General features: G+C 56.9%; 1 protein-coding gene across 5 annotated transcripts in view; it reads right to left on the reverse strand.

Annotated features, from left to right (window-relative positions):
* KIF17 (kinesin family member 17) overlaps window positions 1-27,164 on the reverse strand; it is a 40,928-nt gene that overhangs the window by 7,771 nt on the left and 5,993 nt on the right. For 4 of the 5 annotated variants that reach the window (XM_044237327.1, XM_044237326.1, XM_044237325.1 and 1 more), the window contains exons 2-11: window positions 26,699-26,845; window positions 25,606-25,707; window positions 20,606-20,795; window positions 17,484-17,936; window positions 14,472-14,581; window positions 10,510-10,657; window positions 8,487-9,085; window positions 7,544-7,615; window positions 6,258-6,463; window positions 4,498-4,729 (exon numbers count right to left, since the gene is read on the reverse strand). In XM_044237327.1, the coding sequence (XP_044093262.1) occupies window positions 4,498-4,729; window positions 6,258-6,463; window positions 7,544-7,615; window positions 8,487-9,085; window positions 10,510-10,657; window positions 14,472-14,581; window positions 17,484-17,936; window positions 20,606-20,795; window positions 25,606-25,707; window positions 26,699-26,845 (2,259 nt within the window). Of the gene's footprint in view, window positions 1-4,497; window positions 4,730-6,257; window positions 6,464-7,543; window positions 7,616-8,486; window positions 9,086-10,509; window positions 10,658-14,471; window positions 14,582-17,483; window positions 17,937-20,605; window positions 20,796-23,065; window positions 23,226-25,605; window positions 25,708-26,698; window positions 26,846-27,164 lie in introns of those variants that run through there. The other variant, XM_044237328.1, reaches the window with a different exon arrangement.

Consider the following 27,164-nt stretch of genomic DNA (forward strand, 5'->3'; position numbering starts at 1 on the left):
TTCTTAAGATTTTATTCATTTATTTAAGAGAGAGAGAGCATGCACAAGCAGGGGGAGCAGCAAGTAGAGGGAGAGGGAGAAGCAGGCTCCCTGCTGAGCAAAGAGCCCTATGTTGGGGTAGATTCCAGGACCCTGGGATCATAATCTGAGCTGAAGGCAGACACCCAATGACTGAGCCACCCAGCACCCCATGGAATTATTGTTTTTTTAATGTTTATGGATATTATGTATTTTTATTTAAGTAGTCTCCACATCCAATGTGAAGGTTTAAACTCATGACTCTGAGATCAAGAATCTCATACTCTACAGACTGAACCAGCCAGGTGCCCCATGGAATTGTTTTCTTAATTTTATTTGTAGATTGTTCATTGCAAGTGTGTGGAAATACAATTGCTTTTTGCTTATTGATCTTGTATTCTTCAACCTTGCTGAACTTGTTAATTGATCCTAGTGGCAGGGTTTTGTGTGTGTGTGTGTGTTTTTTAAGCAGATTTCTTAGGACTTTCTACATAAAAGATCATGTCATCTATAAATAGAAATAATTTTATCTATTCTTTTCCAATTTCAGTGCCTTTTATTTCACTTTCTTGCCTACTATCCCAGCTAGAACCTCCAGCCCAATGTTGAACAGAAGTGGTGAGAGCAGACATCCTTGTCTTCTTCCTAATCTTAGGGGTAAAGCTTTCAATCTCTCCCCATTAAGTATGATGTTACCTGTGGACATTTCATAGATGCCTTTTATCAGAATGAATTAGTTCCCTTCTATTCCTAATTTCCTGAGTGTTTTTACCATAATAGGTGTTAAATTTTTTTCATGTACTTTTTCTGTATCATTAAGATGACCATATGGGTTTTGTCCTTTATTCTATTGATATGGTATCTTACATTAATTGATTTGGGATACTAAACCAACCTTGCATTCCTAGACTAAATCACACTTTGGCATGATGTATAATTTGGTTTGCTAGTATCTTGTGGAGCATTTTCTGTCTATATTCATAAGAAATACTAGTCTATAGTTTTCTTGTTATGTCTTTCTATGGTTTTGGTATCAGGTGATATGGGCCGCATAGAATAAGTTAAGACGTGTTTCCTTCTATTTCACAATTTTTTTTTTAATGTTTTTTAGGGGCACCTGGGTGACTCAGTGGGTTAAGCCTCTGTCTTCAGCTCAGATCATGATCTCCAGGTCCTGGGATCAAGCCCCATATTATTGGGGGGGGGGTCCCCTGCTCAGCAGGGGGCCTGCTTCTCCCTCTCCCTCTGCTTCTCCTCCCTGCTTATGTGCTCTCTCTCTCTCTCTCTCTCTCTCTCTTTCTCTCAAACAAAGTCCTGGGTGCCTAGGGATGATGGAAGCTGCCTAAATCTGAATCTCTCTACAGAGACCCTCTGAAACAACACAAAACAGGGAAAGAAAATGAAACCCCCCCTCCGCCCAGCCTACACCAGCAGGTCCAAAATACCCAAAGTCCAGCAGAGAGCTGGTGGGCCTGCCCCACAGCAGGAGGAGTGGAAAGCACCCAGCAAAGTGTAGAAGGGGGAGGGCAAGGTGCTGGAAGGCAGATAACATCACTCCCCCAATGAGAAAGCCCTACTTTGAGCAGGGAAATACTGAGGATAGATCAGATACTGCAAAACCCAGAATGCACTGGAATGCAGGTCGGTCTCTGCAAGATTCTGGAGAGACCGAGGGGTGAGTCTCTGCAAGGCATTGCTTCTGGACGGTGTTTAGAAGTGGGAGACCCCTTGAGGTGCAAAATAAAAGTATGCAGAAACAAGAGACCCCTCCCACTGAAAGAGAGATTGAGAGAGTGGACCCAAAAATGAGAGCGAGATTTGGAAGGCAAAGTCTCAACCCCTGTGATTTCCACCCCTTAGGACATGCCTGTAACTATGTTCCTCTTCCACAGCAAAAAGGACTTTGCAAATGGAATTAAGGTTATTAATCTGTTAACTTTAAAACAGGGAGATTAGGGGCGCCTGGGTGGCTCAGTGGGTTAAGCCACTGCCTTCGGCTCAGGTCATGATCTCAGGGTCCTGGGATCGAGTCCTGCATCGGACTCTCTGCTCAGCAGGGAGCCTGCTTCCCTCTTTCTCTCTCTCTCTCTCTCTCTCTGCCTGCCTCTCTGTCTACTTGTGATCTCTCTCTGTCAAATAAATAAATAAAATCTTAAAAAAAAAAAAAACAGGGAGATTATCCTGGATCACCTGGTGAGCCTAGTGTAAACACGTGGTGTGACCAAGGGGTGTGGAGAACCAGGCAAAGGAGAAGTGATGCTTTAGATGAAGGAGAGTCAGAGAGCTGAAGCCTAGGAGGGGCCGGCCCCGGCAGTCTCTGAGGGGGCCGGGGGCAGGCGGCCTCTAGAAACAGAATGACCCCCAGTGGACAGCCAGCAAGGACATGGGATCCTCAGTCCTACAGCCGCATCGGCCTGAGTCCTGTCAACAACCTGACTGACCCTGGAAACGGATTCTTCCTTAGAGCCTCTGAGGAAAACCAGCCCTGCCCACACCTTGGTCCCAGCCATGTGGAATTCTAAGCAGAGGAGTAAGTCATGCTAGAGCTGGACCGTGACCCAAAGAACTGTAAGATAGTAAGTTTGTGTTCTTTTAGGCAACTCTATCTGTGGTGACAGCTAACTCCCACAGCAACAGGGGACAGTCTATTTAATACTGCACTTCACTACAGGAACAGAAGAGTGTGCTGTCGACTGAGCAAATCCAGCCAGCCACCCAAACCCTCACCTCTGCTTTCAGCTGGTCCTGAAAGTACAGAAAAACAAGACACTGCAAAATACACAGAAAAGAGCAGAAGTAGCTAATCAAAGCTGCTCTTTGAAGAAAGAGGAAATGAAAATCAAAGCATTTCAGAAGAAAATCCCCCCCAAAGCATGAGCACATAGAACCAAAATAGAGCCCAACATCCCAATGTGCATAAAATTTCCTTCAGTTTACACACATGAACATTTCAAATCAGCAATCCAGAAACCTTAAAGTGGAAACGGACAGAAACGAAGAAGGCATAAAACGGGACGTTTAACCGAACTCCAGAAAGAATTTTTCAAAACTTAGGTGCATAGATGAGATTACAAGATAACCCAGGAAGAACAAATGTGGCTGAAAACATAAAAAGGGTATTAAGAAAAAGCATGAAAATAACCAAGAAAATGTAAACACTACAGAGGTTCAAAGAGGGGAAAAGCATCAGCTTCAGCTTTGGCGAGATCTTTGGGTGAAAGTGTCTGCTGGAGAGGCGAGGTGCCCTGCGGTTGGCCCGTTGGTCAAGGGGGGCAAGTCAGGGGCCAGAGCCCCTGGGGGTGTGCCCAGGGAAGCATGCGGAAGCTCCTCCCCTGCTGTCCTCACTCCCCGTGCTCAGTCATATTTACCTCCCTTCTCCTCCTGGAGCCACTAAGCTCATATTGGGTACTGGTCCCTCCCCAAGCCTGGAAGGCTCTGCCTTGCGGTACAACCTGGCCCCACCTTTCCTAAGGTTCAGGTCCCCCCTCAGAAGCCACGAGCTCCAGAGAACGTCCCTGCCCCCTACCCAAGGTGGCCCCCGGGAACTTCTAGGGTTCCGCTAATGCTCGGTTCCCCAATGCGGGTGCTGGTTCTATGGGTGCGTTCACTTTGCGGAAATGAGCTAAGTTGCATACCTGTGATTTGCATGTGTGTACCTCAATCCAAGAAAAAATCAAAATAAAGCCACCTGATGTGGAAAACAAAGGCAGGAGAAAAATGATTAAATTTCCTTACTGCCTACAGCCCATGGATATGTCCTTGAAACAGGCAGAGGGACTATTCCTCTAGGAGCTCAGCTGCCTTGATGTTGACACTTTGTTTAAGGGCGAGAGGCGATCCTAGGCTGACCCCCACCCCCGACCCCCGCCAGGATCCTGGAAACCTACTTTAACATATAAAAATTCCTTTGGAAACTTCCTTTATCTCTACCCGCCAAGATACGTGCTGGCAACCGTCCCCCAAGCCTATGGCCCACCGATACACACCTGAAGGGTCCATGACTCAGGTGTTACTAGATGGTCATGAGTGACCTTTCCCCAACAATAGCTAGCCCCCTCAAGGTCTTGGAACCTTCCTTCCCAAATTCCTCGGAGGCTCACGCTATCCCAGCGGGCCACTCCTCATGGCCCTGGTGCCTCTCTTTCTGCCCACAGGTCCTGTCCCCATGCTCTGATAAGGCCACCGTTCTGCACCAAAGACGTCTCAAGAATTCTTTCCTGGCCATCGGCTTTGAACCCTGACATCTTTCCTACATCACCCTCCCCCCGAGTTCCCTTCACGGCACGATCACAGTCCAGCCCGAGCCCGCTTGTTTCTCTGCCGTCCCTTTGCTGCACACACTCGCCCAGCACAGCAGACACACGTCGGTCACGGGTCGGCCTCCAGGGCGGGCGACGCATACAGCAGGCACCCGATAAATGCCCATCTGAGGAATTACGGGTGGCGGCTGGGGCCAGCGGGGCGTGCGCGGGGCCTCACCTTCCGCTGCATCCTCTCCAGCAGCTTGCTTTTGGCCCGCACCTCCTCCTGGATCGAGTCGTAGACGTGGAGCAGCACCCAGTCGCCGCCGTCCTCGTCCGAGCTCTGCAGGGCCGCCACCAGCTGCTTCTTGCGCTCGTCCGCGTACCGCTTCCGGCGTTTGTGCTTCTCCTTCAGGTCCTTGTTCTTGGCCTGCTCCCCCCCTACCACCTGCTGCTCCAGCAGCTGCAAACTGCCAGTGGGGAGAGGAAGGCACAGGTCAGTGGGGCGGGGCCGTCACCGGGCGCTCGCTGTCCAGTGGGACATCGTGGGGTCCTCGAAACCACCCCTCATGGACACGGGCTCGGCCTCAGAGAGGTGAAGCCTCTGGCTGGGGTCAGACCCCGGGGGTTCCAAGCAGAGTCACCCGGTCCTGTGCGCCCAAGAGGATGGGCGAGCATCTCCCCACGGGCCACAGCTGACCCAAGTACCACCTGCCCCGGGCCTCCCAGAGCCCAGGGTCCCCACAGCGCAAAGGCTGGCGGCTGTGCTCCCTGGCACCCCGCGAGACCAGAGCAGCCCAGGCTGAGCAGTGGTCATTGTCTCCCTCTGCAGCCCCCCACCCAGCTTGCTCCAGGTTTCGCCACTGTGCATTCTCCAAATAGCCAGGCTGCTCCCCCGTGCCGCACTTTTGGGGCACCCTGTAACTCGATGCCTTCCTGAGGCTTCTGGCCTTCAAACCCCATTCAGGTTTGCCAGAGTAGCAAAACTACTCTAAGAAACAGAAAACAAAAGCTTCTGTGAAGGCTTCCCAGACCACACTCCGGACCACACCCAGACCACGGCCATGGACGTGGAGAGTTTTCTCCGGGTTTGACGCTTGACAGGCGTGGTATCCTTTGACCCTCATGATGAGCTTCTCAAACTGGAGCTCTTATTATCACCCATTTTTTAGATGAGAAGCTAAGGCACAGGGAGGTTTAACGTTGGCTCTGGTGGCAGAGGTAGTGGTGAAGGTGGATGGGAGCCCAGACAGTGGACTGCACAACCCACTGGCTTCTCACACTACAGAAGCTGGTCCTCCCTGGGCCTGGGTAGCTGGTCCCCCTGAACCATGGGCTCCCTGCAAGCCTAGGTGGCACCTCATTCATCCTGTGTCCTGGTTCCCAGCCCGCAGCCCCTGCTTGGTTCACATTTGAACCGTGGACCGTAGGACTGGGTTTGCCCCTGCTAAGAGGAGGCTGAACCCTGGCCATGGGGCTGACCATCACGGAGGTGACCCTGATGTTATTCTCATTTACAGAAATGAGAACCAAGGCTCAGAAATGTTAAGTGGCTGACACGGAGTGAAGACAGCCCAGCTCCCCAGACGGGCAGCCTCTGAGGGTGATCAGGGTGGCTTGTCCCCAGGGTGAGCAGGTCTCACATCAGGAGGGCACACTGGGAGCTGAGAAAAGCCTGCATCACGCCACCCTGGGATTCCTGAGAATGCCAGGCAGGTGACAGTCCCTTCCCTTTCTCCTGGAGCACCTGTGCCCCAGCAGGTGCCTGAGGGAGTCTGGTGGCACCTGTAAGGCTCCCCGGGCAGAGCACTGCCTGCCCGGCTGATGGCACCATCCCTGCCCCTTGCTCCTAGAGAGAGGACCGCGGCCTCTCCAGCCTCATCAGGAAGGGGAGTGGAGTGGAGGCTCAGCTCTCCAGGCGCTCCCATCCCCAGGCCTGGCCACAGCCCCTCCCTGTCCTGCCATGGGGCCCTGCCAGCCCCACGCCCCAGCACTTACCGGGCAAGCACCTGCTGCTGGTCCACGACAGGCAGCAGGTCGTCGGTCAGCACCGCCACCTCCACACTGTCCCTTCTCACACTGGTCGTAGCCACCAAGGGCTGAGGCTGAGCCTCCAAGGCCATCTGGGCCTCAGTCTCAGCCCCGACGCCAGGTTCTGCTCCCGGCACCACCTCCTCGGCCACTTCTGGGCCCGGGTCAACCTCCTGAGCACAAACAGGAACCAAGATGGAGGCAGAGAGGCCGACCCCTGGACGCACACTCCCGAGGCCTCAGTCCCAGATGGCAGCGGCAGGGTCCCTCATGGCCCAGGATGGGTCACTTCAGGCTCAGAGCCACCCAGTACCTGGTCAGGTTCCTACCCCACCATTTCCTCCAACACCCGGAAACAGTTTCCTTCTGCCCTCCTGCCCCTGGGGACCCAGCCTCCCCACAGCAGCTGGGGCAATTTTCTCCAAATACAAATCCATGACAGCCCTTTCCCGGTGAGAACCCTGCACAGATTCCCAGCACCCTGGCAGTAAAATCCATCTTCTTCCATGGCCTTTGTGCCCTCTGTGCCTCTCCCTGCCTTCCCCCTCCCCCACCGCGTCCACCCAGCTGCCTCTCTGGCCTCGTTTTTCTATTGCTGAGAAAGTCGAGCTCTTCCCGGCCCCAGGACTGTGGCACATGCCATCTCCTGGCCTGATGCTCTGCTCTGGCCCCTTCTTCCTGCTTGTATCCCCTCTCAATGTCACCTTACAGCCAGGGTGCCCCAGGTCACCCCATCTCCCATCTACTGAGAACCTCAAGTATGCCAGCTCCTACCCAGTGATCCAGTCCAGAGGCTGGAAGATAATTTTCTCTCTCCACACACGTGGGTAGATGTAAAGCCTTGCTCTCATTCTCCAAGGCCTCTTGTGCTTTCTTAAGCAGAAGAGAGGAGGGAGGGCTCTGAGAGCACCCGTGTTCAACACGGGACCCAGGCAGTTCCCTGCCAGTGCCTTGGGACCCCTGCCCCCGCCCAGCAGCCCTCACCCTCAGCACACACAGGGCCTCCATGCTCTAGACAGGCTGCCAAGGCCCAGCAAAGTCTAAGAGTTGCCGAGCAGTGGCCTCTAGGTCAAAGCAATAATAAGAGGTAGGCCTGCTTTGTGACGGGCCAGTTCCCATAAGGTGGGGGTGGGCTGGGTTCACAGCCCCTGTCCTGGGGATGAGGACACGGAGGTCCAGAGTGCCACAGGAAGACCCAGGCTCCTGGGACTCCTCCTCCGACCTGAGGGTCTGGACCCGGGGGGGGAACTCACAGTCCCGGGCAGGAGGAAGTCCGCTGCCTCAGCTTCAGACCTAGGCCCCAGCAGATCCGTCAGGGAGGGGTGCTGGCAGGAGGACGGGGTTGGGGAGGGAGAGGGACAGTGGGCCAGAATCATCTTCCACTCCCTGACCTCCCCTTCAGTGCCCCACACCCCAGCCGGGTGCCTCACCAAGCCACCACCTCCTGCTGCCTGTCACCACTGGGGAGCAGGGGCGAGGAGAGGAGAGAACAGGGAAGAGAGAACGTGGAAGGGAGCGAGCTCTGGGAGCATCAACTGTGGTACCTGAGGTAAAGCACGCATCAGCACCCCCATTTTAGAGAAGAGGAAACCGAGGCCCAGAAAGCTGCCTGCTCAAGGTCACACAATTCTGTGGGTAGTCGCGCCGGGGTTTAACCGGGGTCTGTCCGGCTCAAAGGCCTGTGCTCTTTACACACACACAGGAAAGGAAAGGAAAGCAAAGGAAAAGGAACACAGGGAGAGAAGAGGAAGGGAATTTAAACCAGAAGAGAGAGTGGAAAGGGGAGAAGCACCCAGCAAAGCGGCAGGATGGCAGGGCAAGCCCTGCCGGACCCAGAGGGTGGAGTGGGGGGTCCCTAAAAGGTGGCAGCCTTCCCGCAGCCTCCAGCCTCCTCCGGCTCCTTCCTTTGGGGCCTAGAAGCTAGTGTAACCACGACAACTCAGCAAACCCCCCAAGTGGGTGTCCCTCCATTAGCAGAACAGGTGCCCACCCGGCAAACCTCCTGTCTCCATCCCTATTTCCCCACTGATGAGCCGAGACAAGGCTTCTGCGGCCGCCAAGCCGGAGCCCCCGCACGGACCGGACCGGACCACCAGCACCTGCCCCAGTGACCTGCGTGCCTACCCCACCCCACCCCACCCCCGCCAAGCTCTGCCTGCCGCCTTTCTGCACGACATCTCGTGTGACATCAGCTACCTGTGTGGGGAGCCTGGGGGTGGCCGCCTGGGGTGCCTCGGCCCCCCCCACCGCGGAGGAGAGCCTGGCCAGCTTGGCTTCCACCTCGGCGAATGGGTCGTGCAGGCTGGGGAGCAGACCCAGCGCCGCCAGCTGTGGCTGCTCGTCCTCGGGGACCGACCCAGCCCACCGCAGGGCTCCGGGGGCCTCCCAGCTGAGGTCGTGGTCCGGGAGGGAGCTGCCCACGGCCTCCGTCTCGGGCGCGGAGAACTCCACGTTGGAAGGCTCCCGGGGCGCGGGGCAGGCCTCGGACACGGAGGTGTCCTCGAGCGTGGAAGACTCATCGGATCCCAGAGACGCCTCAGACTTGGAGGTCTCCGCCGGGGGCAGCTCCTCGAACGCTGGAGAAACCTCAGTCTTGGAGACATCCTCGCCAGCCAGAGCACATGGCATGGAGTGGATCTCAGGCTTCGTGGCCAGCTCGCAGTGGAATGCAGGGGAGGGCTCCGGCCAGCTGACAGAATCCACCCTGGACGTGCCCTGCGCCTTGAGGACCTCCACCTTGAGGACCTCTGCCTTGAGGACCTCTGCCTTGAGGACCTCCGCCTTGAGGACAGCCTCTGCAAATGGAAATTCCTTTCAGCATCTGACAGAGGGCGACGGGTGACCCCCTGACGGCCGGCCCCAAGCACACGGTCTCTGAGGGGCAGGTTTAAGAGCCAGAGCCTCCCAGACCCCCAAATACTGGCCTCCATCTCTGTCCTCTCCTCTGGCAGAACTCAGACCCCTCTCCTGCCTCCTCTTCCAGGAAGTCTTCCCTGACCAGCACCAGGAGCTCTCTATTCTCTGACCTCCCTGGCCTTCAGCTGCCTTCGGGCTGCTCTTCACACAGAAGGTGACTTCCCTGTGGGTCTTATGGCCTCCGAGGCCGAGAGCTCCCGCTCAGCAAGCAGACTTCACCCCTGAGACCCGGAGCGGGGACCTCTACAGGGCACCCCTGCTCAGAGCTCTCATCCACAGGAAATGCTAGCTCCATGGGAGCTAAAGCAACACTGCGGATGATCATTAGACTAAATAAAACCACCTGACGGCCTAACATTCAAACTGGACTAGAGGAACACTTTGAAGGACAGAATATGCTAGAACCTGCCCTTCACTCTCCTCTGGGTCTGCCAGCGTGGACGAGACTACAGCCCCACAGGCCTCCTCAGGGCTCCCAGCTCATGGGCGCTACAACCACTCACTTCTTTGTCTCTGTGTCCTGGGCTGGAGACACATTCCCTTTGCTGAAAGAGGACATCCTCTCCCTAGCTCAGCGGCCGGAAGCTTTCCAAGCCTCAGTGTGCACCATGGCAAGGTGAGGACTCAGCACGTCCTCACTCACTAAGGGAGTACCCAGCACCCAGCACCGGCTACACAGCAATGCCCAATAAATGGTACCCACGATGTGACCAATACCGTCATCATGACAAAGGGGGTTTCATAGTATTCGGGTGAGTACTAGGAAGTCTGAGCTGCCTGGCAGCACAGATGTTTGGAGGATAGTGGTAGGGTAGAACATTCTAGAATGTCAAAAAGACAATGAAAATCTTCAGCAAGGAAGAACTTATTTTGGAATGTGGTTGCTTTGTTCACAGAGCGGCTCAAAAATGAGAGGAGACCCGAAAATGCAGAAGCAGGAGGAGGGAACTTACCCATGAAATATGGGTGATACGTTGTAATGCTAAGTCAGCCTCGGGCTAGGGCCCGGCTTGGGGCCGAGGCTTCACAGATGCAATGCTGGGTGAGTGAGAACACTGCCTGGGTTCCAATCCTGACTCACTTCACCAGCTGTGTGACCATGGACAAATCACTCACCCTCTCTGTGCCTCGGTTTCCTTACCTATAAAATGAGCCTCATGGCGGTACCTACCTGGCTGGGCTGTCGTAAGGAGTAACTAGAACTGAGCCCGGTGCATAGGAAGTGCTCTATGAATGTCAGTTAGTAAAATGGGGAGGGGGAACCAGCTGGCCACCCTCCCGACAGCCCGGGTCGGGTGCCCACCTGTCTCCTTACGCAGGTTCTCCTCCAGTGTGGACAGCTTCACGTCGTAGGAGTTGCGCATGGCAGTGATGTCCTCCTCCAGCCGGGCCCTGGACTCCTGCTCCGCCTCATAGTCAGCCCTCAGCCGGGCCAGGCGCTCCTCGTACTCCTGGGAGCGGGGGTGGAGGTAGGGGAGAAGACAAGGTGGGGGAAGGGGAGCAGGCAGCATCAGACCACCGTTCGCCTTCTCCATCATTCAAATAACCCAGGAAATACCAATAAGCCAAAAGACCTAAGTTAAAATTACCTACACAACATGGGGACGAAACTGGCTGCTGTAGGCCCTTCTGAAGTTTATCTGCATTTTTTAAAAGATTTTATTTATTCATTTTATTTTTTATTAAAGATTTTATTTATTTGACAGACAGAGACACAGAGCAAGAGAGGGAACACAAGCAGGGGGAGTGGGAGAGGGAGCAGCAGGCTTCCTGCTGAGCAGGGAGCCTGACATGGGGCTCGATCCCAGGACCCTGGGATCATGACCTGAGCTGAAGGCAGATGCTTAATGACTGAGTCACCCGGGCACCCCTTTATTTATTCATTTTAGGGAGAGAGAGAGAGGAGGAGGAGAGGGGAGAGGGAGAGGGAGATCATCTCCAGCAGACTCCCCGCTGAGCACGGAGCCCTACATGAGACTCGATCTTGCGACTCTGAGATCATGACCGGAGCTGAAATCAAGAGTCGAACGCCCAACCTACTGAGCCGCCCAGGCGCTCCTAGACCGTGTTTCAGTGGCTTCCTACGTTACAGGGCAAAATCTAAGCCTCTCGGCTTGACCGAGTACCCAGAGATCTGGAAAGCCCACCCCGTGACATATACCCCACACTGGGCACATGGGCCACTTTCCACTCTTCGACAGGCCCATGTTCCCCTGCCTTGGGGTCTCTGCCCTCATCCTCCAGCAAGCTCTTCCTTCAGGCCTCAGCTCAGTAACACCCCCTCCAAGCAGCCCTCCCTGACCACCCTCTCAGAACGCACTGTCCCCTCCTGCAGCCTCAGCACCTAGCACAGGGGAGGGAGGGGCTCGGGACAAACTCCTGAGTCCGTGAGTGCCTGGAGCCCACCGCTGGCCTGGCCGGAAGGATAACCAGACCGCTCTGGTTTCCAAGCACACCTCCCATGGGCAGGGCTGGGGTTCAGGCTGATGACAGTACATGACCTCCCGTGTCGTGACAGTACATGACCTCCCGTGTCGTGGAGCTGCCCCTGAGAAAGCCAGACGGACAGGCCGGGGGAGGGGAGGGACCGCCCCTGAGCACACACCCATCTCACCAGGACCCTTCCAGAACAGAGCCCAGAGTTCTACGACGGCACAGACTCTATGACCCGGGCTCTCGGGGAGGGACAGAGGATCATTAATATGTGACTGGGCGTTCTGTGGCACACCTGGGATGCCTTCGAGTCCCAGGGTCATACGTAGGGCTGCTGGGGCCCAGGGAGGTGACTTGCCCAGAACCACACAGCTCTCCAGTGGCCACAGGAGACCTCCTGCACCCCATCTGCTTTCTCACTGCCCCCCCCCGCCCCCTGCCCTGGCTTCCTCTCCTCCCCAGCAGGGACTCGGGCCCTACCCTACACTCATCCTTCAGCAAGCTCTACCCAGCCTCCTCCACAGTTCCCTCCCTGCACGGCCCTGGCCCCAGTGTCACCCTGGCTCAGCCTTGTCACACCTACACAACCAGCAAGATCTGGCTGGAGACGCAGGTGTGTGCATGTACACACTCCCGTGCACACGTGTGCACACACACAGGCACACACACACACACAGCAGTACCAACCTCCAGTCCGAGTGGTACACGTGTGACCCCGAACCACACAAGGCCTCTTACGCTGCCGAGCGCCCCTCCTGGGTCCTTCTGCAGCCCTTCACCTCTCCCATTTCCCGTCTCCTGCTTCCCAGAGAACACCGAAGCTTGCCCTTGCCATCCCAGCCCACACCTTCCCTTCTACCTGCAGATTTACTCGAAAGCTCTTCGTCCTCCTGCGACAGCGGACAAACCACGTGAAGCCAAGCCACCCGCTGAGTGACTTTGCTCTTTCCATCCCTGCCTCCCTCCCGCAGCGCAGACTTCTTTCGAGATCACCCCCAGCAGTTACAGCATGTGCTGATACTCGACACAGAACTCCTCTCCCGTGGCCCCTCACGGACCCCCGGCTGCAGGGCCCAGTGCAGCAGGGGCTTGGAAAATGCCTGCCAACCCAGACTCCGGGTCCTGCTTTGGTGCTAGTTCCATGGTCCCATGGTGAGAAGATGCCCAAACAGTCCCCGAGAGCTTAAACAGCCTGTCCTGGGGCACGGAGCCCACCAAGAACTGGGCTTGCAGAATGGAAAAGCTGGATGGACCCAGGAATCTTCTGATCCAAATCCCCCCCCCTTCCCTGGTGCAGCCGCGAGACTGAAGCCCATGGAGTCACATCTCCCACTGGTGGCAGAGCCCATCCCTGGCCCCGTACCCTCGCCGCCCCACACAGGGGCCACCCCCTCACCCTGAGAGTCCTGACTGGTTCCGGGGGGGAAAGGAAAGCACAATTCCAGGCACATAGTAGGTGCTCAATAAATATGAGGGGATCATAAGTGAAATGGGAAGGAAGGCGAGAGGGAAGACAGACACCTTTGACTCTTCCTCCAAGGGTGGCTCAGAGAAGAAACAGCAGGGCCTGAGAGGACACTTGGTGGTGGCCACGGGCGGGGGGGACGTTCAGACACAGCAGCCGCAAGGTTATCCCGTGAAGACAAGGCCAGTGCCGCCACCCGCAGCGGAAGGACCTGCCAGTCACTGGCTCCCTGAAGCCGCCAGCCCGGAGCGGAGTCTCGTCTCTGGTGACACGGGGGGGTGGCGGCGCCCTGCTCCTCAGCCGGGGTGCCTGCCCCAGCCAACCAGGCTCCCTCAGGGGGAACAGCTGTCATGGGTAGCCTTTAGGGACTCTGGCCAATTTCTCCCAGCTCTCCAGTCCACAGGACTCAGACTCCCAGGACTTACCTAGTCTGCCCCTCAGAGGCTGGGCCCCGGACCCCCACAGCCTCATCAGGGCTCCCAGGGGTCCCCAGGGCTTATCACTGAGTTTATAATTGAGAGGCAGAGGCCCAGCTGCGGACACATCCAGGGACGCAGTCCCTGCAGAGCTGTCCCTGTCCGGCATCCTTCTCTGCCGAGAAAATGCCAGTGTTCCACCCCATGCTCAGGTCTCTGAATGGGGCCCTCAGATGGCAGGGATTTCCAGAAACCAGCAGGGCCCGGAGTCAGGATGGAGCCTAAGCCGGGAGTTAGGGGCTCTGCTGAGTCTGGCTGTGTAAGCCCCCCGCTAGGGATCAGCTTGGTGTCTGTAAACCAGGGCATTGCTACCTGGCCTGCTGGTTACCAGAAATGCTGGAAGGCACACATGGGGAGAATGAGGGGCCCCCAGGAGACAGCTTTTTCTGGGAGGCCAACACCCCATTTACCCACGGGTCAAATGAGTGCTGGCCCTCCCCACTGCCCAGCCAGGGCACCCGGCTCTCAGCCTCTGATTTGTGGGCATCTGACGAAGTGACCAATTCCTTCCACTCCGTCCCCTCTGCCCAGCTCAAGCCGTTCCCACTGCCAGGAAGGCCTCCATTTCCAGCAACCCACAGCCACCCCCCTTCCTATAGTATGGAAAAGAGACAGCACCCCTGCAGACACCCCACAGCAGAGCACCCCTGTGCTCCCCATGTTAGGCCCTGATGAGGGATGGATTGATTCTGGAGTCAGGACCTGAGTTCAAATCCCACTTGGACTCTCCTTAGCTGGGTGACCTTGGGCGAGTCACGGCACCTAGCTCCAAAATGGAGACTGAGGTACCAAGCCCACGATTCTGGTGGGGGTAAAATGATATCATTCGGCAGATGCTCTCCTGCTGGGCCTCACCTGCCTGCCTCTCTCCCACCTACCCCCGGGTCTCACCTCCCGGATCAGCTGCTTCTCAGCCTCTGTGTCAGGCTGGATCACCGGTGGGGGCGCCAGCTTCTCCTCAGTCTGAACAGCATTTAGGGGGGTCTGACTGGACAGCAGGTCTGGGAGAGAGACAGAAGGGAGGGCTGTGACCAAGCTGCACAGAGTCTGCGAGAACCAAGCCAAAATCTGGAAAGAGACAACCACAGACTTATGCAAAACACAGTTCACAGCATTGAGTTTCTTCCAAGCACATCTCTATGTAAAATACTAATTTACTCAGTCATTCAACGAATATTTCTTGAGCACCTGCATGTTCTAGGCACTGGCGACCCAGCATTAAACAAAACAGACAACACTCCACGCCCACGCTGAGTTTTCAAACAGAGGAAAAAGGTACACACAGTAAATAAGCAAAATGTTAACATGTTATAAGCGGACGTGTTCTAGCAAGAGAGAGAAAGCAGGGAGGGTGCTCAGGAGTAAGAACAAAGGGGGGAGGCAATTTAAACAGTGTGTTCCAGGAGGACTTCTTAGATAAGGTAAGGCAAAGGCAGTGACCTGAAGGAAGTGGGAGAGAGAAGCAGGCAGAGATCTTAGGGAAGAGCTTTCCAGCCAAAGAGAGCAGTGAGTGCAAAGGTCCTGTGGTAGGAGTGGGCTTGGACCATTCCAGGAACAGCCAGGAAGCCAGCCAGGAAGCCAGTGTGGCTGGAATGGAGTAAGGGAGGGAGAAAACAGGTGATGAGGAGCTCAGAGAGGGCGTGGGGATCACAGGGACACTGAAAGCTGTGCTGATGACTTTGGGTTTGACTCAGTTAAACAGGCCAAGGAGGGGGTTTGTGCAGGGCGGTAAAAGGACGTGCATTTGGACAGGACCTCCCTGGCTGCTGTGTGGGGAATGGACTGAGGGGGATAAGGACAGACTCCTGGATACCTGTCAGGGTGGTGCCCCCTAGTAATTCAGGTAGGAGATGCTAGCGACTCAAGGGACAGCGGTGGACAGATTCTGGACATCTCTTAAAGGTAGAGACAAGATCTGCTGCTGGATTGGATACAGGTTTGTGCGAAAATGAGAAGCCAAGGGCCACCCCAGGGCTTCGGGCTTGAATACTCAGAAGGAAAAGGGTTGCCATCCCCTGCGCAGGGACGCGCAGGCTGGGGGGTTGGGGGGATCAAGAGCTCAGTGTCAGACACGCTAAGTTCCAAACGATCCCTCAACAGCTGGATGTTCAAGTCTGGAATTCAGAGGACACTGCGTCACAACTATTTTTTTAAATTGTCTCTATTTTGTGATGTTTGATATAGCGGGGGATTGCCAGCCAAGGAAAGACCGCCCCTGGCCAGGCCGGCTAATTCCTAGAGAAAGCAAACCAACTATTAGCCCACCTTTCGCCTGCCAACCAAGCGATGCCGAGTCCGCACCCCTCTCGCCCCTCCATCTGACTCTCACTCCCCTGCCCTAAATCCCCGGGGGCCGGGACTGCCCCTGTGCCACCACCCACAGGAATCCTTCAATCCAGCCCTTCCTGGGCTCTTGCTCCTGCCCAGACTTTCCCATAGAAACCCCAGCCATGGCTCCAAATCCAGCTCTGGCTCCGGAGACCCCTCGCTCCTCCCCGTCTCCTGACCGATGCTGGAGCTCCCCACGGCCCCCCCAGGACATGTGGCCCCATGTGCTGTCCCATCTCTTGTTTCTAGTGTAACGCTGACCTCTCCAAGGGCCCCCTCGGGCCCCTTTATGAATGAAGACCTAGACACAAACCACACGGCCAGGCTGGGGGGGCTACACGGGAGCCAGAGCCCAGAGATGGTGTTTAAAGCCACAAGGTGAGGCCACCTCGGAGGGAGTGTGGAAAGAGCGGAGGTCCTGCGGGGAAAGAGGAGGAAGGCAGACTGCCGGTGAGATCTCACCTCGGCGCTCAAGGCCCTCTTCAGCCCAGCACGTCCGGCCCTCACTGGCCGTCTCCCAGAGCCCGGCTCAGCAGGCTGCCAGCACGACTGCTTGTTCCCCAAATGTCCCTTACAGTTTTGTGCATCTTGCACAGTCTGGCCATTCTCATCCTGGCTAACAGGGAGACCTCTCTGCCTCCAAGACTCTGCTCAATCACTTCCTCCTCTGTGAAGCCTTCCCTGACTGACCACACCCTAACCCCAAACAGACTTGGTCACTTACCCCCTTCTGCCCTCTAGTGGCCAGTTCGGCTCTCTGACCCATGTGTACTGTCTGCTGGAGGGTCCTCCTCCCCCACACGAGATGCCCATGAGGCAGGGCCTGGACGGGAGTTATCTCTGCGCTGTCAGTGCCCAGCACAGATCCACACACGGGGGCTGCTCAGCGAGCTTTGGGTGTGAGGATGGGGGGGTTGGTGGACGGTTGGGTGGACAGGTGGACGGATGGATGGATGGATGTGCAGACAGGTGATAGATAAATGGGTATGTAGAATGGACGGACAGAGAGGAAGGTGGGTAGGGAGGTAGACCCGTGAACAGATAGACTCCGGCTCTTTTGTGCTCCCTTCCCCGGGGAATTCTCGGGTAAAGAAAACCCCAGAATGTGCAAGGACCCCAGAGAGCCTGAGCTGCACATAGAGACCTCTCCTTGCCGGATGACAGCCAAACACCTGGGTGTGAGAGCTGCGATCACAAGGTGCCTACCCGGGGGTGGGACACGGGGGAGTGAGTCACCCGCTGCTCAGCTGCACGGTGTCACGATGCTGCCACAGAGACAGCAGGCACACAGGCGGGATGGTGGCTGCGCGGCCAGGAGGCGGCGAGCCCGGCGGCTGACGGAACAGACCAAAGAGACCCCTTCCCGAGTCCCTGGGGGAGCAGAGGGCCTCCGACCATCACCACACCGGCTCTCGCTGACTGTTCATGCTCACGGGATGCGGAGAGGAGACGGGACTTTGCTTCTCAGTCTCTCGGATGGGCAGGCAGCCAGAGGCAGAAGACTAAACAGGGGCGGAGGGGAGCCTCTGTCCCCAGCCCTGGGCCTTCCCGCCCCCTCCTCCCCCAGGCACCCACCTGCCAGGTTGCTGGGGCTCATCTGCTGGGCCAGGATCTCCTTCAGCTTCTTGATCTCCTCCTGGTACTCGCGCAGGAGGGCGTCCTTGGGGTCCTCGTTGATGCGCGGCTTGTTCTTGATGTTCTTGGCCCGGTTGGCGTAGCGCAGGGTGCTGAGCGTCTCGTCATAGTTGTTGTCCGCGGGTGACAGGCAGGCCACCATCAGCGTCTTCGTGTTGCCGCCCAGCGAGTCCTGCAGCAGCCGCGTCAGCTTCGAGTCCCGGTAGGGGATGTGTTTACAGCGCCCGTCCACCAGGGCCGAGATGACATTGCCCAGGGCTGACAGGGACAGGTTGATCTTGGTGGCCTCCTTGAGCCGCTCCCCCGTGGCACCCGTCTTGGACTGCCGCTCGCTGCCCGCCAGGTCCACCAGGTTCAGCTTGCCGGCGCGGAGGTGGTCCTGGCCCCGCTCGTCTGTGGACGGACCAGGCGGAGGGTGAGGGGCTTTTGGTGAGCCCCACGTGGGGCACTTAGCCACAGGCATACAGTGCTCCCACCACCAGCCACATAGGAGCCCCTGAGAGAGGCACTGTCACCATCCCCATCTTACAGAAGAGGAAACTGAGGCTCGGAAAGGCATCTAACTGGCCCAAGGTCACACCCCCGCTAAGTGGCAGACCCAAGGTCAGAACACAGGGCTGCTTGACTCGGGGAGCAGAAGCTAGAAGGTCCAGACTATTCTCTGAGCGTGGTGGGGATTTTTTTCAGGGATCAAAATGGCTCCCCCAGATTCCCTGTGAGGCCCAGAGTGGGAACATGTGACTGGTCACCCAGGGCCTTGTATCCTTCACTGCAAAAGACACTGGCTTTGGAGGCTTTTGGACCTGGTTCCCGGCCCCGCCCCACCTCCTCCTTGCTGTGTGACCTTAGCAGAGCCCTGCACCTCTCTGGTCCTCAATTCTCACAGCCACAATATGAGACTAATAGCAGCTCCCCCCTCGGGCTGGTTGATGGGAGGAGTAAAGTAAACGAGGGCACATTTTTACAGAGTTGACTCAGGGCCCAGCACACAGCAGGGGCTCGTACCCCCAAGAACAAGCCTGGATCTACGGTGACCAAGGTCCTGTGGACAAGGCAGACCCCAGTGGTGAGGGTGACAGGAGTCGGGCCCTGGCTGGTAACACGGGCTCAGAGCACAGGTTTTGAAGGCGCAGATCTTGGGCATCCAATCCTGATTCTATATCTTAGTTGCTATGAAACTTGGGGATAACAGACCAGAATGAATATGGGGCACCTGGGTGGCTCAGTGGGTTGAGCCTCTGCCTTCCACTCGGGTCATGATCCCAGGGTCCTGGGATCGAGCCCCAAGTCAGGCTCTCTGCTCGGCAGGGAGCCTTCTTCCTCCTCTCTTTCTGCCTGCCTCTCTGCCTACTTGTGATCTCTGTCTGTCAAATGGATAAATAAAAATCTTTAAAAAAAAAAAAAAAAGATGTTCATGGTAACATTGTTTACAACACTCCCGAATGGAAACAACCTCACTGCCCTCTAAAGATTGGTTAGAAAATCGCATGAGAGATGCACCCTCCTTCAGCGGGCACTCAGGGTCCCGAAGACCAGGCAGGAACGATGCTCGGGGCTGGCGTGGGGAATGGGACGCAAGGGAGAAACTAAATACTGCGTCAGAGTTCGATTGTTTTTATAAATTTCACAGGATAACAGGGACCAAAAAACCCCAATACACTCAAATGCTAATAGGTGTGTTTATGAGTAATTTACCTACCTTTCTCTAATTCCTAAATAGCATTATTGAACTTATTTTATAACGAGAATGATAAGCATCTTTTAAATTTATCTACAGGGTACCTGGGTGGCTCGTTTGGTTAAGTGCCCGACTCTTGATTTTGGATCAGATCGTGATCTTGGGGTCATGAGATGAAGTCCTGCTTGACATTCTCCCTCTCCTTCTGCCCCCCCTCCCTGCTCACACACACACTCACTAAAAAAAATTTTAAAAATAGAAAAATAAATTTGTTTAAAAGCCTGTCTCCAGGCAGCCTGCTCCATCCTTCAAACCCTTCTGCAAAGACCAAGGTGCACCCCCAAAGGCACCCTGTCCAGATCCTTCCTCAACTGCCCTAGGCCCTGCCCCCCAAGCACAGCCTCATGGCAGGACGCCGTGACCTCACTGACCCTGCTCAAACCATATCAGCTCCCTGGGGAGACTCAGACCCAGCAAGCACCAGGCAGTTGGCCTGGGGCCAGGTCACCCCACATGCTGGGCGATGTCATGGGAAGTACCCCGGCTTTGACCTTGGGTCCAGGATCTCTCCAAGATTATGTTTCTGGTTGGGTGGAGGCTTCTTCCTGCTGCAGTGCTCTAGAGAGTTCTATCCATGATGGACTTGGAGGCAGCTGCCGTGTTATTGGAAAAGCCCAGATGTCAGAGAGAATCAGGTTCGAATCCCAGCTCCCCCACTGATCAGTGGGGCCCCACACAAGCAAGCCACTGCACCTCTCAGAGCCTCAGTTTTCCCGTCTGTAAAATGGCAATGAGAATGCCTGCCTCTAGGACTCCCGTGGGCTGTAAACGGAAGGGAGCCTGGGAAGTGCTTAGCACAGCCGTTACTGGCGGCCAGAAATAATTATGAGTTTCTTCCCTTCCTCTTCCCTTCCTCAGGGATGCTTCTAGACAGGGGGACGCGGAGGATGACTGAAGGGTGGGGAGCACCACAGAGAAAGAGGAGACACCGAAAGGTCCAGGCAGGACACGCTGGAGACAGAGCCTTGGGATCGAGGCCCAGCTCTGACGCTTTCTAGTTGCAGAACCTCAGTTTCCTCATTTGTAAAATGGGGGCAACACGGGTAGCCACCTCCTGGGCTGTGGTAAGGAATAAACAAGCTAACGCGCAGAAACTGTGGCCCATAGTAGGTGCTCAGTGTGAGCAGCCAGCGGCAGTATTGATGCTGCTGCTGCTTCTCCAGGAAACCTGGGCCCGACCTAGCACAGGAGGGTCCTCCTGGGTGGCCTCCAGGCCGTTTGAGCACCTTCTCCCAGTTTCGGATGGGGCCCCCAAGGCCCCTGGAGGTGAAAGGTCTTGGCGCCCGGCTCCGGCTCCCCCGCCCCCAGCAGCCCCCGCACGTACCCACGGCGTAGATCTCGATGCTGATGGTGAAGATGGAGTGGGAGCGCGAGGAGTCCTTGTTCATCAGCGTGTAGCCCACTGAGCGGTTCTTCCAGCCCGTCTCCATGATGCGCTCACACTGGGCCACGCTGTGCACCGTGTGCATGGAGAGCCCCTTCACGTACACGCCCCTCTCCGGGTGCTCCTTCAGCTGCGGACGGGACGGACAGGTCAGAGCCTCGTGGGACCGGGGATCCCCAAGGGACCCAGGGAAGGGCCCAGTTCGGGGCCGCCTCTGCCCTCCTGCAGCGCAGGGAGGCACCTCGCGGTCCCTGCAACAGGCAGGGGCTTTGCTCTGGGTGGAACCAGCCTCAAACCCATCCCACTTCTTTCTTCCTTGTTGTGGGACCTTGAGCCAGGAATTCAACTTCTCCAGGTCTCGGTTTCCATATCTGTAAAATGGGTATGAGATACCCATCTCTTAGGGACAGGATGGGGATTCAGTCAAATAAGGCCCGTCCAGGTTTGGCACAGAGCCTGGCACGTGGCAAGTGCCCCGTAATGCCAGGCGCTATCCATGCTGTTGGTGGTGGCGGGATTATTATGAAGGGGTATTCTAGCCCGGGTGCTCAGCTGCCAGGGGCTGACCCTGTAGTCCCCCGAGGGCTCAGAAAGCTGCTCTTTCGCCCTTTCCATAGGGCTCCTGATCGCCTCTCTGCTGTGGCTCCAGGGAAACAGGAACGTTCCCAGGCCCTTGGATCGTGGCCGGCAAAGAGCCATTTGTTGCCCAGAACTTCCACTGGCACCAGCTCAAACCAGTCTCCAGCCCTCAGCGTGATGGCAGCGAGCAAATTAATTTATCTGACTGCTCCCTGCTTCCTCTCCAGGCAGCCAAGTTGTTTTGTTGCTGACACAGAGCTGTGAAATGCAATATTTTTCAAGTGTGAGGAAATAAAACCACCCCGGCGAGAGCAGAATGAATTAGGACAAGTCATGTCCCTGCTGGTCTGAGCCACATAGGCTCAGGTGCTTTGCTCCCAGCGGCTCTGGGGTTCCACGTGGGGCTGGGCCCTCGCTGCGTGGGGTCAGGAAGTGGGCACCCAGGCTTGCCCTATCTGCTCAAGTGTGGAGAAACACCCAGACCCAGACTGAGGGACTGGAAAACCATCAGAGGCACAGACTAGGAAGGGATTTGCTGAAGGTCACAGAGCTATTAGTAACAGAGAATCAAATGGGCTCCCCCGCGATGGAAGGATGGAGAAGCCGGAGCATCCCGCAGTAACTGAAGTCTGAAATGACAAAGGGCTGACCTTGACCTAGGACGTAGGGGTGAAGACAGAGCACCGAGGACGGAGGGAAGCAGGAGACCCTGCCAACAGAGGGTGGTTGAAGCCGGCCTGAAATGCGCTGGCAGCTCCCTCTGGCTCCCATCACCTGCCCGCCTGCCCCCCCAGCCCCAGGACCTGGAAGCCGCCTGCACACAGTGGGCCCTGGGCCCTGGGGGTGAGCAGTTGCTCCAGGCGTCAGCCTCGGGGAGCAGCAGGCTCCTGGTCTCCTAGGTCAGAGGCCTGGCCTTGCCACTTGCTGGCCGGAGAAGTCAATTCGCCTCTCTCCTCCCAGGTTCCCTCTTCTGTCTGATGATGATAAATCCTGTTTCTGCAAGACCACTAGGAGGACTGAGAAGAGGATGGAGCTAAAAGTCAGTATTGCGGGTACGCGGAGGGGCGCCGCCAGCCGAGGGCATGGGGGGTAGGGGGGAGCCCCTCAGGAGCAGGGAATGTGGGCGGGGAGGCAAGCCCTCCCGCAGCGATGCCACTGCCCTGCTTTTAGGCCCTGGAAGGCTTGCTCCCCAACCTCACGATCCCCCACAATCCTGCCCCACTCAGTCCCAGCCCTGCAGCCCCAGGGAGGCCCTGAGTGCCCGAGTAAATACTCCCTCCGACCCGACCCAGAGCCCAGGCACCATGGTAACAGCTGGGATGCAGCCGGCGAGGGGCAGGTGCCCCAGGAAGAAGGGGCTCCTGACACTGCACCCCCAGGACAGTGAGAGGCCCCCGAGGGCTTTACCTCTACCGCCCAGGGTCGCCTGGTTCCCTGAGGCTGGTTGGTAGTAGTGTCTGGGCCGATCTACTCACCTCTAATTACCAGAACCATCAGGCCCTGCGGGAAGTACGGGTTCCAAGCCCGTGCTGCGGGGCCGGCCACCTGGACTCAAACCCAACCTCCCCCTTTCCTGACTGTGTGCGCAGGGCCTGGCCTCGCCCAGGCGCACTGAGCCTCTGTTTCCTCCTCTGGCATAAAGGGTCAGAGCAGCACCCCCTCCTAAGGCTGTCCTGAGGTTCCCAGGAGCACCCATCCGCACCTTCTCCAGGAGACAGTGGGTCAAATCCCCCACACCCGGTGCCCCGGCGGGGAGTGTCTCGGGGTGCCTCTGTCACTGGCACCTCCAGCCCCCCTACCCCAGCAGGCTGACTGACTCACCAAGCCTGAGGCCTGGGGCCCGGATGGGGCCGGGGCACAGCTGCCAGTCCTCAGGGCCTGTGTCATAGAGGCCCTTCTAGGGACCTGGGTGTGGAAGCACGGGAGGTGGGCCCCCTGCTGCCCCAGTGCGGGTTGGCAGGGGGCCCTGATCCCCCAAGCTGGTCTTTCTCGGGACTGACACGTGGGAGCAACGTCCTGTGCCTTCCTCCTCCCCCCATCTCCCTGCCTCGGGGCTGAGCTGTGACTCAGCTGCTCCAACTCCTCGATAGAGAAAACAGTAGAAAGACTGCAGGTGGGCGGCTGGAGGTCCCAGCCCAGAAAGGGCAGAGTGCTGAGGCTTCGGGGCCAGGCCTGGAGGGGAGGCAGGTCACACCCGTGTGGACCTGCTGTAGCACACGGCCGGGCACCTGGCACCGGAGGTCTTCCCAGGCTTCGCTGCACGAACGGGTCACCGGCTGGATGTGCTTCCCTTGGCTAGAACCCCATTGCTGGCTTCTTAGTGCCCCGGGGGGTTCTCTGTGTTGCTGACCCCAAAGCATTCTGGCAGGGAAGCCTCTGACTGCTCAGATCCCACAGGGTCTGCTACCAACACCATTGCTAGCAATTAGCTGTGTGGCCTCGGCCACGTCCCTTCCCTTCCCTGGGACTCAGTTTCTCCATCTGTACTAGGAAACGGCCGACTAGAAGCTCTCTAAGGGTCTTCCCAGCTCAAATTCTTAAGGATTTTTCCCCAGTATGGCCAAAACAAACACATTCTCCAAGACAGCTGCTGCCTGGGGTCTGATCTCATCACTTGGATCAAAGCGTGGTCGCAGGTCAGAGAGGAACTCACAGACGTCCCAGCGGGGGTGCCCAGGGGACAAGTAGGAGGCTCAAGCAGAGTAGGGACATAGCCCTGCCCCCTCCACGTGGGTAGGGATCAGGGGAACCAGGTGCTTCCAACACCCTGTCCAGTCTGGGGGTCACCGGGGTTCAGGAGGACAGGGAGGCATCAGCAGCAGCCCGTCACCTGGTTCTGTCAAGGGATGGGCCCTGGGGAGACTTAAGCAGCTCGTCACAGAAAATGTCCAACCCTGGGGTTGCCAGGGTTGCTTAGTCTGTTGACAGTTAAGCATCCGACTCTTGGTTTCGGCTCAGGTCACAATCCCAGGATCTCAGGGTCCTGAGATCAAGCCCCGAGCTGGGCTCCGTGCTCAGCGCAGAGTCTGCCTGGGACTCTTACCCTCTCCTCCCCCTCCCTCTCTGCCCCTCCCTACTTGCTCGCATTCTGACTTTCATTCTCATTAATTAATTAATTAATTAATTAATTTTTTAAAAAGGAAAGAAAATGTCCAACCCTGACTTTGGCTTCCTAGCCTCAAGCAAGTTACCTACTCTTTCTCAAACCCTTTCATCCATAAAATAGGAATCTCCATGGCAACCTCCTAGGGGTGATGCGTCCCCAGCTCGGCCGTTCTGACTCTGCAGGAGGTGGGCCTCTTGGGAAGTCCCCTGGTTGCTTGGTCAGATAAGAAGCGTGGGAGTCAGGGGTACCCCCCTGCATTCTGGCTACAGAACTGGCTCAGCCTCCTCTCCACTCCCGACCCCTGAACTGGCCTCTCCCCCTTGGACCGGACCTGGCCGCCCCAGCGTTTAAAGAGTCCCAGAGAGGATGCATGATCCAGGCCTCCCACTCAGGCCAAGACCTGGGTCCAGCCTTGCCACCAACTGGCTGTCGGGCCCTAGCAAATCACTTGACCTCGCTGTGCTCCCCAGAGGGTCAGCCAAATTCTGCCTATCGTGTGTGACCCCCTCAGAGCCACATGTTGAAGGCCTTCTGTGCGCTGGGCTCTGCGAAGGGCTCACGCTCGCTGCTCTCTTTGGTGCTCACTTTGTAAGGGTCATGTCACCAGTCCTGGGGTGCCCCACACCAGACACCTTGCAAAAAGGAACAAAGTCCCAGAATCTGAGGCCACAAACAACCGTGAAATGGGATGCTTGGAGTCACGACCTTGAAGTCAGACAGACCTAGGTTCAAGTCCAGTTTTGGCCACACACATAGGCAACTGAGTTACGCTGTCTAAGCGTCCCTTCCCACATGGGGAGACTGGGGACAGCAGCTACCCAACGGGACCACGGGGACTAGTGACAGGGTCGTGTGCCTCGAGCAGCAGCAAAGAGAACTCAATAAACAATAATCATTACCACCTTCTTTCTAGCTTTTGGGGCCCTTCGAGATTTTTAAGTAATTTTTTTTTAGAAGTGGAACCTATTTTTCAAATGAAATCTATCACAAAACTCCATCTACTTCACCAGATATAGGTGGCCTGACCCCAGGTAAGGTCCAGTCCTCTACTGTGTGGTCAGGGGTAGGCCTGTGGGTGCCTCCCCTGTACCAGGGACTCTGAGAATCCTCCAAAATTCAAGTTCAAAAGTCCCCACTCTCATCTGAACCAGTGCCTGTGGCTCCAGGATACCTTCCACATGCTTCTGAGGGAGCACTGATGCCAGTCTCTCCCCTCCCTTGGCCCATCCTTGCCCCGGACCGTGTTCACACCCACCTCCAGCTTCTGCTTGGTGTCTGTCCCCAGCAGGTCACGGACATCTTCATTGTAGATCTCCAGGTAGGAGGCCCGGACCAGGAACTTGGTATTCTCTGCACACTGCCAGGTTATGGACAGGAACAGCCAAGACATCTGAATGCCTACTGCCAACACTGACCCAGCCCCCTACACCCTCTCCAGCCAGGACCTAATAAAAGGACATCGCGGCCAGAGAGGCGCGACGTCCTAGCCCTGCCTGCCTGCCTGGCTGGCCAGCTGCCCGCCACTCCACTCCAGCCCCGTTGGCTCCTGGGCTCCTCTGACTTGCTTAATCCTCATACTGTTACTGTCGAATGCTCTCTCCACTGCCTCATAGGAAAGGAAATGGGAGAGGCCTCCCCATTATTCAGGTAGAGAAACTGAGGCCAAGTAAGGACCAAGCACTGGCTTTGGTCTGATCCTTCCTTGCTGCTAAGGTTCCCGGGGGCGGAGGGAGGGCACAAAATGAGTCCTGGGAGCAGGTACAGTAGGCTCTGCGGCTGACCGGGGTCGCAGACCCCACTCTGCCATCTCTCCGAAGCAAGGATCTCTGCTCGTGGCCAGGACTGGCCACCAAGGCAGTCCTCACCTGCAGCCCAGACACTGGGATCCCCAGTCTTGCCCTGCATAGAAGTGGGGGGTTAAGTCTGGGCTTCCCTATGTCGAAATGGGGACAATGGAGATCTCCTGGGCAAGGGTGGGGGTTCGGTGAGATCATGACGCAAAGGGCTTCCCACTAGGCTTGGTCAGTAGCAACTGCTTCATTAATTGTCACAACCCCGTCTCAGGCCGGCGCTCTGGGTCATCGGGTCCACGTGGGACAGCAAGTAAAACGTTAAAGTCCAAAAATGGCAGGAGAAAAACACGGAACTGTGAGGCAGAATTTTCTCAATGTGAAGTTCTCTCCCATCCCCCGTTCAGAAACCGGAGCCTGCCTCTGCTCACGGCAGTCTCCGATGTGCTCAGAGTCCTTGCTGCGGGGCACCGGTGCTTCAGGACCCCTCGCTGGAACGTGTGGGGAGCCCCCAGCCCTGAGCGCCAGCCCTGCCCCTTCCCGCCACGAGGGCCCTACCTGGACACTCTCGAAAACGTGCTCGAAGGCCCTGGGGATGATGCCTCTCTGGGAAGGCGGGTCCGGCAGGCCCTGCATGGTGAAGGACTTCCCGCTGCCCGTCTGACCGTAGGCGAAGATGGTGCCATTGTAGCCCTCGGTGACACCCTGCGTGGGGGGGACCACAAGCCCGGTGCTCAGCTGGCCGGGCCCAGCGGGACTCGGGGCCCCTCCCCGGGTCTCACGATGGCACCCGGCCGGCAGGCAGTGCAGAGACAAGTGAGCCCCGCTCTGCCCCCAAGGAGCTCACCTCCTGGTGGGGAGCCCGACACACGCAAATGACCCTCATACCAGGCAAGCGGAGGTATCCGGGGAGTGGGCAAGGAGAGGGAGGGCAAGGAGGGCAACCCAGAGCCTCCTGGGGGGGGGGGCAGACAGAAGAGGGGGAGCTGCAAGGTGGCTCAGGGTTCAGGAAGTTCAGGAAGAG

Source organism: Neovison vison, chromosome 2, assembly GCF_020171115.1.
Source record: "Neovison vison isolate M4711 chromosome 2, ASM_NN_V1, whole genome shotgun sequence".
Lineage (NCBI taxonomy): Eukaryota > Metazoa > Chordata > Mammalia > Carnivora > Mustelidae > Neogale > Neogale vison.